Below are 14,143 nucleotides of genomic sequence, written 5' to 3' on the forward strand. Positions count from 1 at the left end.
AAAATGACGGGAGTATTTTAAGTCTATTTGGCTGCTATGTGAAAAAAAAGGAACAAAACGCGTTTTTGGTCCCCAGAGGGTTAATAAGGACATCACATTTATCATGCACCATGGAGGAAGAAAGATATTTCTGAAGATGGAAAGCATGAAACTTGCAAAAGGCATGAAAATGGCTAATATTTTTTGATAACTGAACAAAGATTATTGAACCGTTTTCTTCTGTGCTCCAAGTCATCAATCACAAATCTTTTGACAGTTCAATAATCTCTGTTCCGTTTTCACAAAGTATTAGTTGGTGTCATGTCTTTTGCAAGACATTGCACTGTTTCATGCTTTTCATCTTCAGAAAGATATTTCTTCCTCCCCATGTTGCATGAAAACTTTAACTTGCTTAACAATGTGGAATAACCTCTTTAAGTAGGTTTTATATTATTTACCTAAGACCTGGTAAATTACAGAACAAACCTGTCAGAGATTGATAGGTTTCTAAAAAGAAATGAGAAATAAAACAATAGCTTTATTTGAAAAACTAAAATCATAATTTTTATTTTCCTGAAATCCTACTGATGTAACTTGCATAATAATTTGTAACACAGTGTATATATACAGATGTAATGATACAGATAAAAGATTCAGACACATCATTTTTTTCCATATTTTTTTAGTTGTTACAAGTCGAAAAGAAAGTAACCAATCGGGTATTATTAAAGAAAGTAAAAGAAAAAAATGATGTTCTAACAAAATTAATGATTTGCACAGATCGCAAGCCCAGTTAGAGTGTTTTGCCTTCTCAAAGTCAGGAGGACTCATGTTAAGGCATTTCACATGAAACCAGCGTTGGCATGCATAACATTCAGTCTAAAAAAATATATATATATGGTTTTATATATATATATATATAATTAAAGGGATAGTTCACCTTAAAATGAAAATTCTGTCACCATTTATTCACCCTCAAGTTGTTTCAAACCTGCACTGCAAAAAATGAAATCTTGTCGAGTCAAAAAATCTTAAAATAAGGCAAAAATTCTTGTTTTTTCTCTTCTAAGATAAATTAACTAGCCTAGAATTAAAAGCAAAAGATTATTTTGCTTGTTTTGAGAAAATATAACTTGAATTTTCTTACTTAGAAAAAAATGCCAATTCTGGTGATTTCTTTAAATGAATTAAGTATCTTTTTAAAGTGTATGGTATATTTTGACACAGTCTATCCTAGAATCAGAAATTTCAAGCCATATTTTCTTATTTTAAGAGCACAATGTTTCTTATTTTTAGAAAATGTAAGAACATTCAGACAAAAAAGATTTTTTTTTTAAATTGTTTCCTACTTTACATTGAATGAATGCATGAGGCATTTATATAGCGCTTTCACATACTACTTTAAAGCACTTCACAATTATATCAGGGGATCTCTCCTCACCACACACCAGCTATAGTGGAGAGAAGAGAGAATGATAGAGCCAATTCAGTGAATTAAACATTATTTAGTTTGAACCAAAGGAGAAACAAGAAAATCAGAGAAACATAACATTTTATTCGGTGCTGACAACTGTCAATTTATAGAGACATCTTGTACACCAAACAGTATCCAGTAACTTCATTTTAACAGCCAAGTATACACAAGGTGCTGAACATTTATTTTTAGCTAAATGTCTTCTCTTTTAGATCAGTACAGTCAGTAAGTAAAAAAATAAAAAGAGGAAACTGACTCTGCTTTCCCGTTACTTTTCCAGTAAATTAGCAGTCAGTGGTGCACTTGTAAATCTCACACACATCTCCAAGATAATACTTGAGAGGAATGTAGGTACGGTTCTTAAAACTGAGTGCATAATATGATGTATAATCTACAATTTTATCTGAATCCACTATCTCAGTGGCTTGAGCAAGGTTTGGGACCTCAATTTCATAAGACGCAAACTCACGACTGAAACCCACTGTATTATAAACTTGACATTCAAAGCAATACAAGAAAGAATTCACAATGTACATGTCCTTTATGAGCCCAAATACAGGAACGCCATCATTTACATTGATTACAATCACTGATTTCTGGCGCAAGTACCTGTTGCCACTTAGCTCAAGCCATTTTGCAGACACCACGTGATGCACGTTTTCTACACCCAAAAAAGCTCTCATTTTATCCTGCACATACTTCATATTTTCCACTTCAGATACAGGACCCAATAGAATGTCTTTTGAAAAAATTGGGTGATTCTCACGACTGACATTTTGACAACTCTCAAACATCTGATTGTGTTTAACCAAGGACTTGCAAACATTCTTGAAATTTAACTTCGAAGACCACTGTTTGAAAAAACAGTGTTTAGATTCAAATCGCATACACATGTGTCTGACCATTGGACCTAAATCTTTAATCTGTTCAGGAATATGTATCAAATAATGTTGCTTTGGTGTTATATTGTTTTCAGGAAATAACCGTTTCACATTGCTCAAATGTTGCTTAATAAGCAACTTAAGCTTTGCTGTAGTGGCCAACGCAATAACTGGTGCAAATAAGATCTGAACAATCTCGATTAACTCAATAATCACTTGAAAGTATTCATTTCTTTCACAGCTGTCCAAGATGAATGGCAGGATCTTCAATAGGACAAGCATTTGCCCAGCTGATTGCTTTAGTCTGTTGTCATTTGATGATAACGTGGTGACAGTAATAGGGCAAGGTCTATCTCGGACATCAGTTGAGTATGGGTATCCTAGAATAGCACTGTTAAATGTGTCCAGTTCCAGCTGCCCTGATAGCACTAGATGTTTAAGTACAGTTTTAACTTCCAGTGGTGCCACACCTTCTAATATCACATGCATAATATCCTGAGGTGTTTGCCTGATGAGATCAAAGGCTGGAAAATCAATCAGTTTGCTTTTCCTATTAATTCCATAAGTGGTTTTCAAACTGCTTCTCAGAAAGTCTGTGGCTGCCCTCTCAATTTCATTACACTGTCTGACATGTCTATCTAAAGACCGTTTGACAAAGTTTTCTGCATCAAAGTAAACTTGCATATCCTCAAAACTACACTCACAGTGTCGGCATTTGCGGAATGCAAATCCAACTCCCTCTTTAAAGCCTGTTAACTCATGCTGAGCCAAGGTATCACCACAGAGAGAAACTACTGCACCATACAGTGTTCGCTCCCCGTGGGCAGTTTTGATATTCACTCCGTTATACAACAAATTCAAATCCTCTTGTATTCTCTGCAAAATCATATCTACACCACACTGAGAGATGTCACTTGATTTTGCAATGGCAAGTAGACGGATGGCAGCTAACTTAGACCTCTGTTTAGGATTTATATTGCCCAAAGTGTAGTACACCATTAGCAGTTTGTTTTTTGAGGCATACGACCCGAGAGGATTGCACAGTTCTATCTCATCAGTATACAGGATAAGCTGCAGAGCATTGGGTCTTACAGAGAACAGTGGATGTGACTTTAAAATATCCCCATCAATAATGTCATTGACAAATCCAGCCTCGCTTTGGCTTGGTCCATTGTCAAACATTGCTAGAATCATTGGATGTGAAAGTAGTTGTTCCAAACTTCGGACCAAAGGAATATAGTAAAAGCATATTTTTCTTATTGTTAGAGCTTGTGAGGCTCCTCTTCTCCTAAAGGATGCAGTCTGGGAAATTTCAATTTCTTCGGCTTCAACTACCTTGAACTGCTTTTTTAGATTTGAATCTTGCATATATGTGGTGGAAACTGTGTCAAAAGGGTCTTCAAAATTATTAAAAATGTCCAGAACTTCACTCATCAGTTGATCTGTGACTCCTGATTGTCTCTGCATAACATCTGTAATTTGGCTCCGAAGGCAGTCCAACAGTGAGGCTTGATACTGCTGCACACCGGAAATAACGTCACTGACAGCTCGCTGAAAAAAAAAGCAATAATTTAGAATTAAACAAATTCATGCACAATTAAGGATGATAACAGAATGTAAGAATTCATGTTTATTGCTGTAATTTCACATAATTCACTTTAGTGTCCTACCTGGGAAAGGCAGTGTTTCACTCTTGAAGTCAGTACAAATGCAGAAGCATGCCTTCTCAGTTTATCAACTTCAGGCTCATCACTTTCTTCTTGCTGGAAATGAAAAACATTTCAAGACTTTATAATTTAATACACATTTATAAATAACCTAAAATAACGCAATATAAAGTGCAACAGTGCCCATTTAATTTTTTCATCAACCTTGGTTCTGGAAGCATTTTATTCCTATTCAGTTTTCAATTTGGATGACAATTTCTTTGTTCAATTATTAAACACCATGAATGAGCCAGGAGGAGATCATAAAGTTTGGGATGTGAGTGTGCGCAGTTGAGTTTGTGTGTTGTAGAACAAAAAGTCAAAGTATTGACAAGAAGTTGTGTTTACCAACAGGCTTTACTCATAAATTGAAAAACCCGTTTTCAAATGCTTGCCATTATCGTGTAAATGAACATCAATAACACAAACAAAGTTTTCTGATTTCAATTGAAAACGGTGTCGTATAAACATACCTTAAGATATCCGCAACTAATGTAAACAACAACAAAAAAAAAAACAAAGTAATGAGTCGTTGTTAATATGGATGAAATAAATGGTATTTTTCTCCCGGGACAAAGACAGTTGTACTAGGCTATATTAGGCTTATGTCCAATTGCTGGCTAAATGTGTGTGTATGATGATTAGGGGTGGGCGATAGGGCAAAAATATAATATCAAGACACTAAATGTCCCTATTTTAAAAACAAAGCCTTACAATGTAACAAATGATATATATGGTAGACATTTAGGCCAAAGTGGCGAAGATAAAAAACCCTCATCATTATTTCCTTCTACAACACACACACTCAACTGCGCACACTCACATCCCAAACTTTATGATCTCCTCCTGGCTCATTCATGGTGTTTAATAATTGAACAAAGAAATTGTCATCCAAATTGAAAACTGAATAGGAATAAAATGCTTCCAGAACCAAGGTTGATGAAAAAATTAAATGGGCACTGTTGCACTTTATATTGCGTTATTTTAGGTTATTTATAAATGTGTATTAAATTATAAAGTCTTGAAATGTTTCATCATTATTTCCTTCGTTATTAAAAAATAACAATACACATATGCATTATATAATTAGCTAAAGAAATAAAGCACTGTTTATTTCATTTGTAGGTTTATTTAACAGTAGCATTCAAGAAAGAAATTACATAAACAAACAAACATAAAAGCCTACATAGACTTCACTGTATAAATTATACATTGATTCTTATTAAAGCTACTATTAAAGTTCTCAGTCAAAAGCAGCTGGACAGTTCATCCCAAAATGAAAATTGCCATCATTTACTCTCCAAGTTGTTTTAAACCCGAATAAGTTTCTTTCTTCTGTTGAAAATAAGTTATTTTGAAGAAAGTGGCCATCTAAGATTTGCTGGTCCCCAGTGACTTCCATAGTATATATTTTTCCTGCAATGAAAGCCATTGGGGACCATCAAATGTTATGTTTGGTTAGCCACTTTCTTTAAAATATATATATTTTTTTGTGTTCAGCACAAAATATAAATCAAAACAGGTTTAGAACAACATTAGAGCACGTGAATAATGACAGCATTTTCATTTTTTGGGTGAACTATCCCTTTAAGGACAATTGCGGCAGCAAGTTTACTATTAGGCTACTGTCGCTTTAAGACCGGATCGCATCTACTATACAGCCTACAGACATGACACGCACTCTATTTTCTCTCAAATATTAGCTTTTTAGACATAACCAACTGTATTAACACAATACGACTTAAAAGATAACTTTTTGACAGACAAAAGCCAATGTTATAGAACAACGCATCAGCACGCGAATGGAGTTGTGAGACGGAGGCGCCAGAACTGCAACTGATAGCATGATACAACAATATTTTTTCATAAGCAGATCGTGGAGGCATTTTAATCGTCCGCGATCAAAAATCGTGATATTGCACACGCACACCTCTAATGCTGATACACGTTACCCATGAAAGTCAGGTTTTATTTGTAAAATTGTGTCAACTTACGTGCATTGCCTCTTGTTCTGGTTCAGTCAACGGTACAAACGCAGCGCCATCAGCAGAGCTGTCGGAATCGGCGATGTCTGGTGCTTGGCCACCGCTAGAGTTAAAATCGTCCTCGTCGTCGTTGGTATTTCCTGGTATGCTTGACACATCATGTTCATTTGGCAGAAATTCTGGCTGAAGTGGGATACCGAAATTCTCGAAAAGTCTCTCTTCCACTTGGATTCCAATATCTGCAGATGCACACGCACGGCAATTGTTCCCTTTATCTTGAGCTGAATTTTGGCTTCCACTTGACCTCGATTTGTGACTGTTAAAATGCGAAGAATGCCTCCGTTTGACATGATAGTAAAATGAGTTGTAGACTCGATATTCCTGAGCGCAACCATCAATCCCACAGATCACATGGAAATCCGGGCTGGAACTATGCACGGTGTTTATGTGACTCAGCAGAGCTCTTAACGACAATGCCACAAAGAGGCAGCAAATAACACAACGCCAAATCATTTTAAGTGTCAAAATCTGAACATTTAGTTAAATCATATTTTACTCCATTCTCATATAGCCAGATGTGCCTGTCCCGCCGAAAGCAATCAGAAAGGAAGTGATTCTAACTTTTAATCCAATCAAGGCAGCGACATATTCCATTGGATATAAAATAGGTGAAATCATAAAGCATTATTCCTTTAGAGTTTTTAAATTTTGTACTCAGGGAAGGTGTATTAAAAAGAAAAAACACAAAATTTAAATATGTAATATTTTGAAATGTTAAAAATATTATAATTTAACAGGTTTTATATGTCAATGGTGTTAAACCCATAGACTGTAAAAAGGTTAAACCCTACGGATGGAGCGTAATGGAACCGCCCTTAAATTTACGTCACTGGACCGAACGACCGTTACCAAGCTTGTACCAGTTTCGCGGTTTTCACTATTTTGAGCGCTTGAAGGTAAGTCAGAGAACTTTTTTTTAATTTTTTTTTTATTTGTTAATCAAATCATTTAGTTTTGTATGAATGTAAGAAAGACAATATACGTTCTGATAATTAGCGTGTACAAATAGTGAGTTCGAAATATGACGTAGTCTTAGTTAATAAATTAACGTTACTGGTTAAATACATTTATTTGCTTCTCATATTTGATGTCATAACCAAGTAACTTAACGTTAAAGGTAGCAAATAGTCGTTTGAACTTTCTAATTTCCATTCAGGTGGCATTTATGGAGCAGCTTGATTCAGTGACACGGTCCACTTTACAAGGTAACTTATGTTACGTTTTAATGTTGCTTCAGACTCTGCTTCGCTTAGTTCAGTGCACTTGTAAGAAGTCTTAGGCATGTTATAGATTATCACTAAACATGCTTTAATGTGCCAGTCACAAATATGTTTACACTTTCAAACTGTAATTTTGCTATTAACAGTAACCTACTAAACAAATTTATGTCCAAAAGACGTCCTTTTCACATAAACTCACGTTGAAGCCAGATTGAAAATTGTAATGACGTCTTTTTTTTTTAGTGTTCTGCACGTCCGATATAGACGTTCATGGAACCTCCGTACAAGATTAAAAACAAGTTAAAAATTTGGTCATTGTGGACATATTTTCAACATCATTTATGGTCTCATTTGGACATAATTTATACTTTTTCTGGACCAAATAAACACTATCAGGATGCATTCAATTAAAACTCACATTTATTTCAATTTAATTTCCATTTGTAATTGCAAAGCAACAGACAGTGTGTGTATTTGTCCAAAATTCATTAAAATAAAATAAATTACACTAGTACCTTTAGATAACTTAGCATCTGTAATTCACACGTTTTGATTGTGAGAGAAACCAGATCTGAAGGATAGACTTTGTGGCTCAGACAGTGTTTCCCACTGAGCCATTACCTGCAGACATAAAATAGATACTTTGACTATTTATGTCAGAAGATCTTAATGAGAATTAACAGGTGTGTTAACAAATATGAACATCTAAACCTCTGTTAATTCTCTGACATAAATAGTCAAAGTATCTGTATTTTATGGAAATTAAATTGAAATGAATGTGAGTTTTAATTGAATGCATCCTGATAGTGTTTATTTGGTCCAGAAAAAGTATAAATTATGTCTAAATGAGACCATAAATGATGTTGAAAATATGTCCACAATGACCACATTTGAACTAGTTTTTAATCTTGTACGGAGGTTCCATGAACGTCTATATCGGAAGTGCAGAACACGTAAAAAAAAGACGTCATTTAAGTACGCTTTTTTGACAAAGACGTCTTTTGGACATACTTTTGCTTAGTGGGAATAATCCAGTGAGATTTTTGTATGTACAAGATATCTTGCAAAGGTAGATTTCTATAATTGTTTTGGATATTTTAGGGTTATAACATCACAGTTTTTGTGGATTTCTGCTGCCTTCACGTGCTATCGGAATTATCATAAATAGTTTCCTGAACATGGACACCCTCTCAAGTCAAAATGTGAAAGCGAAGAGCTTGTATTCAGGACTTGGAAATCGGAAATTTCCAATAGCACGTTTAGGCAGCATAAGTCTGTCATTTTTTCTGTTTCATGAAATCACACACTGACTTGATGACGGTTAAATCAGATTTCATATCATATGACTCCTTGTGCATAGAAAATAAAATCACTGGACTATTATAATGAATGCCAAAAATAATTCAATCTAAAGTGATAGGCCTGTTTCAGACCAAACTGGCACATTGATGCATGATATAAATAACTGTCTTAAAACAATTGTTCATCTAAAATAACTAAAACTTTTTTTTTTGATTACTCTGCATATGGACAAAATTGATCTATGGCATCATCAATCATTGTTAAATATGTTTTTAAATCATCCTAGCTGCAAACATCAGCGCAGCAGTATTACCATCTTTGTCTCGTGATGACATTCGTGATCTTTTCCCGGGACCAGAAAACTTTTTACGGCGGAAAACCATATGGGAGACGTTTCATACAGACAAAGAGGTAGACCTTTACTCCATTTTTTCCAAACAACAGTATTAATTTTGATTAAATATTAGTGTCAGAAAAAATAAAGGTTACATACAGCAATGTTTAAGTCATTCACAAACAATCACACTAATCTTAAAGGACAGGTTCGGTATTTTACACTTAAAGCCCTGTTTTCAGATCGTTTCTGATGAAATAGAACGGTTAAGATTGAAATTTGGACACATGCTGTTACGCATTAAACTTTAGTTTACAAAGACGTGAATACAAGTCAATGGAGTTGGTCAAAAACTACGATAAAACCTGTTGGAAAGCATCTTTTGCAGCGATTTTTGTGTGAGCATATCAGTGAACACCCCTGACCACTCGGCGAGTTTCACGTCTTTGTAAACTAAAGTTTAATGCGTTTTATGAAGGATTGTTTCAGTGCACCTATGAAGGCGAAAGAAACTGAAAATTCTCGGGACAGCAGCATGTGTCCAAATTTTAATCTTAACCGTTCTATTTCATCAGAAATGATCTGAAAACAGGGCTTTAAGTGTAACATACCCAACTTGTCCTTCAAGTGAGCAGTAAGGTACGAGAGGCTGTGCTGTTTTGTGAATAAGTCACGGCTGGGCTGTGTGACCTGTAATGCAGTGCTATGATCTAGAAGAGTTTCTTTTAGTATTATTATTCATGGGTGTTCTATTAACAGGTTTGTTTATATAAATAGCTTTCATCTGAATTCAGCAGGGACAGGAGGCAGGATGCCTCAATCAAAACAAGGAGCAGGATGACATTGGTCTGACTTCTGCTCAAACTCCGTCAATCCCAGTGACTACAAGGCACAGCATCTTTGAAGAGCCAAGTGGTCATCCTCCAAGAACCTTGCAGTTGCCCAACCCTGAATATGTTGTTTACACAGACAGTGAGCTAGAACATGTTAGAAAAGAGTATTTTAATCTGCAGCGAGTTGGGCAAGAAAGAGGTTGCAGACTTTCAAAAGAACTTCGTTGTCGACTAGTGAGGAACACAGTGACCAACATGGTGTCTATCATGAGAGCGTCAAGCACTGACTTCATGTACCCATCAAAAAATGATGTGCTTGCAATGGCAAAGCGACTGGTTGACTACTATCCCATGCTTCGAGATGACTCTGTGAACTGCAAACATATTTCGGTAAGTGTTTAAGGGCTTGGGATTAAAAAATTACATTTGAGGGCACTTTATACATCATATATTGTGTGTACATTTAAGAGGTCCTTAAGAACTGATAATAAAAGCATTGAGAAATAAACCATTTTATATTTGTCTGGGTTTACAACCTTTAATATCGTCAAACAGGATTCCATCTTCAAGCAATTAATGAAGAGACTCCAAAACATAAGAACCCCAAAAAAGAAACAGGGTCCAACACCACAAAGAAAAAAGAAAAGGCGCTTGGATTTTGACTACGATGGTGATTCAAGCTCTTGCACATTAGATACAGCAGAAAGCAGCAGTGCTTCAGCTGTCATGTTGGACACAGGAGAGAGCAGCACACCACCATCAGTAAGCACAAAACCACAGGCTGGTAAGTGTACCACATATTCATAATGTACTTTTAATAAATGTGTGGACCAAAAGGTTCCCAGCAAACAATTGCCATCATTTCATCGTCTTGGTTAATTATAGACCCGATATAGTCCGGCTGTGAGTAAAACACTTCTAGACAAAACAACCTTGAATTTGGTTACATGTCATTTTAGCCTAAATAACTTGTGAGATGCATGTTATTCCATCATGTAAGCAAAGTCAACAGTGCTTACAAGGTGTTTAATTTCTTTGACATGTACATGTTCTAGATCAGTGTTCTTCAACCCTGCTCCTGAAGGACCCCCAACACTGCACATTATCTTTGTCTCCCTAATCAAACACACCTGATTCAACTCATCAGCTCATTATCACATGGGTTAATGAGCTGATGAGTTGAATCAGGTGTGTTTGATTAGGGAGACAAAGATAATGTGCAGTGTTGGGGGTCCTTCAGGAGCAGGATTGAAGAACACTGTTCTAGATGACTAGTCTATTTTTGGGCTATGGTTAGGGTAGATGTCTATTAAATTTTCACTGGCTGCCCAAATTTTGCCTGGGTGTAGCCTAGATGTCTGGGATGTGTTTGGACGGCTATAAGACATCTTTGAAATGAAAAATTGCTTGCTGGGTTTATACTGGTTTCTTTTTTTTTAATAAGGAGGAACAGCTGAACAAGATTTACCATTCAGTCAGACTGACCATAGAAGAGATGAAGACCATTCTGACACTGATAGTCAACAAAGCCAGGCCAGACATTACCATACTCTTCAAGAGATCTATAAAAGACCAAAGCCTAATAAGGAGGCAGTTGCTCAACTACTTGACCTTGAGTTTGATGCTCGGAGAGCCTTCATCAACTCAGACTGTTTCAAGGATCAGGACAGAGCTTCAAAGATACTGCAAGCGTACCCCTGTTTCAGAGAACTACATCATGTAAGTAATATATCTGATCATATATTCAGTTCCTAGTGACTTCAACTGTTTTTACAAATGTGTATGTGGGATTATTCCAGGTAATGGATGAACTAGGCCGGATTCTTGACAAAGGAAATCCCAGATTCATCCCAAACCTAAAGGCCCGTTGGGAGAGCTTCTGCAGCAAAGCTCAATTCTATGGGGTTTACAAAAAGGTTTTGAAGCCACCAATGACTCTAGATGGAGGTAATCTACCTGCCTTTACTACTTGAATTAAAATGTGAGAAATCTAACAATAGTTGCTTAACTTGCTTGTCAGTGTCATACACTACCATTCAAATGTTTTAGGACGTTAACATTTTAAAAAATGTCTCTTTCTGCTCACCAAGGCTGCATTTATTTAATCCAAACTACAGCTGTTTTATAAGTGAATATATAGTAAAGTGTACTTTATTCCTGTGATCAAAGCTGAATTTATCATCATTACTACAACAAATGTTTATGATTATTATGTTGCACACAGTTCTGTACCATTTTTTTTTTTTTAAGGAATGTGATGAATAGAAAGTTCCAAGAAAATCATTTATCTGAAATAGAAAGCTTTAGTAACATTATATACTAGTACACCGATCAAAAGTTTGGGGTCAGTAAAAAAAAAAAATTGTGTTCGGGAATTAAAGACATTTATTACTGTTATTTTAGCAACGATGCATTAAATTGATCAAAAGTGACCATGAAGACATTTATAATGTTAAAAAGCTTTCTAATTCAAATACATGCTTTTCTTATAAACTCTCTATTAATGAAAGAATCCATAAACAAATCTAATTTTGTTTCTAATATGCAACAAATCATCATATTAGAGTGATTTCTGAAGGATCGTGTGACACTGAAGACTGGAGTAATAATGATAAATTCAGCTTTGATCACAGGAATAAATTACATGGTATAATATTTCACAATATCACTTTTTTGCTGTAGTTTGGAACAAATAAATGCAGGCTTGGTAAGACGAAGATACTTATAAAAAGAAAACATTTAAAAACTCTCACATTTCTAAAACATTTAAACGGTAGTGTATTTGAAATCATTAACAGATTATGAAAAGTTTAACTTCATTAAATAAGTTAAAGTTTAATAATCCTTTTGACTACTTTTGATTAATTTTTGTATCCCTTTTTAATGCACAATTGTTATTAGACTATATCAAGATCAGGAGGTTAAAATAAATTATAAAAGGCATATAGCTCACCCAAAATGTTTAATTCTACATAATTTACTCTCCCTCAAGTTGTTCCAAACCTGTATTAGTTTCTTTCTTCTGATGAACACAAATGAATCTACTTTGAAGAATGTTTTTTGGGTGAACTATCCCTTTAATGCATGCTCAACTCACTAATTTCAGTAAGTCATAAAATACTATTTGTTCTCCTCAATAGTGAAACGCTCCATAGCCATGATGAAGGCTCTTCCAGAGATGTTCCCATCACCTGTTGGCCCACCAAAAAAGATGGGACATGCAAGTGAAGCAATGCTGCACATCCTTGAGGTAAGCCATACAACCTTGTCTATATTTCTACAAGACCACGAGAAGTGGTCATTTATATCAAGATGTACTGCTCAGTCATTTTTGTTTGTATTTCTAGCCGACAGAAAACCCAGATTCCTTCCTCAAGGGGAAACCACTCTTCAGTCCTGTCCTGATTGTGTCAGAGGACAACTGCATGTTGGCCATTGGGACTACACCTGTGACAACCTTTCCACAAGAAGACCTCCACGAAGGTGTGCTCTACCTAATGGCATACTATTATGCACTTCATCTTGTGTACCCAAAGTGTATTGCAACTTTACTGTCCGTGCTTCAGACAGAAGTAATTTCTGATGCAATACATGGGCGTGATGCAACTTCTTCCTACAAAAAGGCCACTTTGGAGTGGAAAAAGTTCATTGGGGAGTAGTGGAAAAAGTCAGACGTAGGTCTTTTGATCACTAATTGTTGACCGCAGTTGTTTTCATCAGGTTCTTATAGACAGCAGTTGCTTAAATTCTAAAACAAAATACAAATTCAGTTTTTCCTGGTCTCTTTTATTTTATATATATATTATTTCACTTTCTCAGTGATGTATCTGTGTAACCTTGACCAAGCGACCAAGCTTTGTTTTAATAGGCTTACCAATTGCTGTGATATGATGCATTGCTGTATTTTTTTGAACAATCATTTGCTTTCCTTTTGCAGTTGGTGTAAATAAAGCAATATTAAAAGGATGTTTGTTGTACCAGATTTATTAATTGTATCTCCTTTTCAGAGCTTATTTTTAGAAATACATCCATATTAGTTAGTCTTATTTTAAGACTTGAAATACTTATTTAAAACCAAACCTTTCCCTCAAAATAAGCCTGACAATCTTAAAATGTGTATATATATTCTTATATTAAGATATTTAAAACCAAACCTTTCCCTCAAAATAAGCCTGACAATCTTAAAATGTGTATATATATTCTTATATTAAGATATTTTAAACCAAACCTTTCCCTCAAAATAAGCCTGACAATCTTAAAATGTGTATATATATTCTTATATCAAGATATTTAAAACCAAACCTTTCCCTCAAAATAAGCCTGACACTCTTAAAATGTGTATATATATTCTTATATTAAGATATTTAAA

The 14,143-nt window shown here is 35.1% G+C and overlaps 2 protein-coding genes across 5 annotated transcripts; one reads left to right on the forward strand and one right to left on the reverse strand.

Annotated features, from left to right (window-relative positions):
• Nucleotides 1–1,333: 1,333 nt before the first annotated feature.
• On the reverse strand, nucleotides 1,334–6,538 carry LOC306994313 (uncharacterized protein; the record flags this gene model as incomplete). Its single annotated transcript, XM_079639927.1, has 3 exons — nucleotides 1,334–3,885; nucleotides 4,005–4,097; nucleotides 6,035–6,538. 3 exons carry the CDS (start codon nucleotides 6,536–6,538, stop codon nucleotides 1,738–1,740), a joined length of 2,745 nt encoding a protein of 914 aa, XP_079496053.1. The 3' UTR covers nucleotides 1,334–1,737.
• A 24-nt stretch (nucleotides 6,539–6,562) lies between these two features.
• Nucleotides 6,563–13,797, forward strand: LOC306994314 (uncharacterized protein). 4 transcript variants are annotated; one of them, XM_079639928.1, is made up of 10 exons: nucleotides 6,563–6,693; nucleotides 6,854–6,981; nucleotides 7,242–7,290; nucleotides 8,894–9,018; nucleotides 9,736–10,164; nucleotides 10,330–10,558; nucleotides 11,219–11,493; nucleotides 11,574–11,721; nucleotides 12,915–13,024; nucleotides 13,122–13,797. In XM_079639928.1, the coding sequence occupies exons 2-10, from the start codon at nucleotides 6,889–6,891 to the stop codon at nucleotides 13,431–13,433; spliced, it is 1,770 nt and encodes a 589-aa protein (XP_079496054.1). In that variant the 5' UTR covers nucleotides 6,563–6,693; nucleotides 6,854–6,888; the 3' UTR covers nucleotides 13,434–13,797. The 4 variants fall into 4 exon arrangements, with proteins under 4 accessions (XP_079496054.1, XP_079496055.1, XP_079496056.1 ...); XM_079639929.1 differs by having other exon boundaries at nucleotides 6,597–6,693; nucleotides 6,823–6,981; XM_079639930.1 differs by lacking the exon at nucleotides 6,563–6,693 and having other exon boundaries at nucleotides 11,219–11,234; nucleotides 11,268–11,493.
• The last annotated feature ends 346 nt before the right edge of the window (nucleotides 13,798–14,143 follow it).

Source organism: Phoxinus phoxinus, assembly GCF_949152265.1.
Source record: "Phoxinus phoxinus genome assembly, contig: scaffold_48, whole genome shotgun sequence".
In the NCBI taxonomy this organism is placed as follows: domain Eukaryota; kingdom Metazoa; phylum Chordata; class Actinopteri; order Cypriniformes; family Leuciscidae; genus Phoxinus; species Phoxinus phoxinus.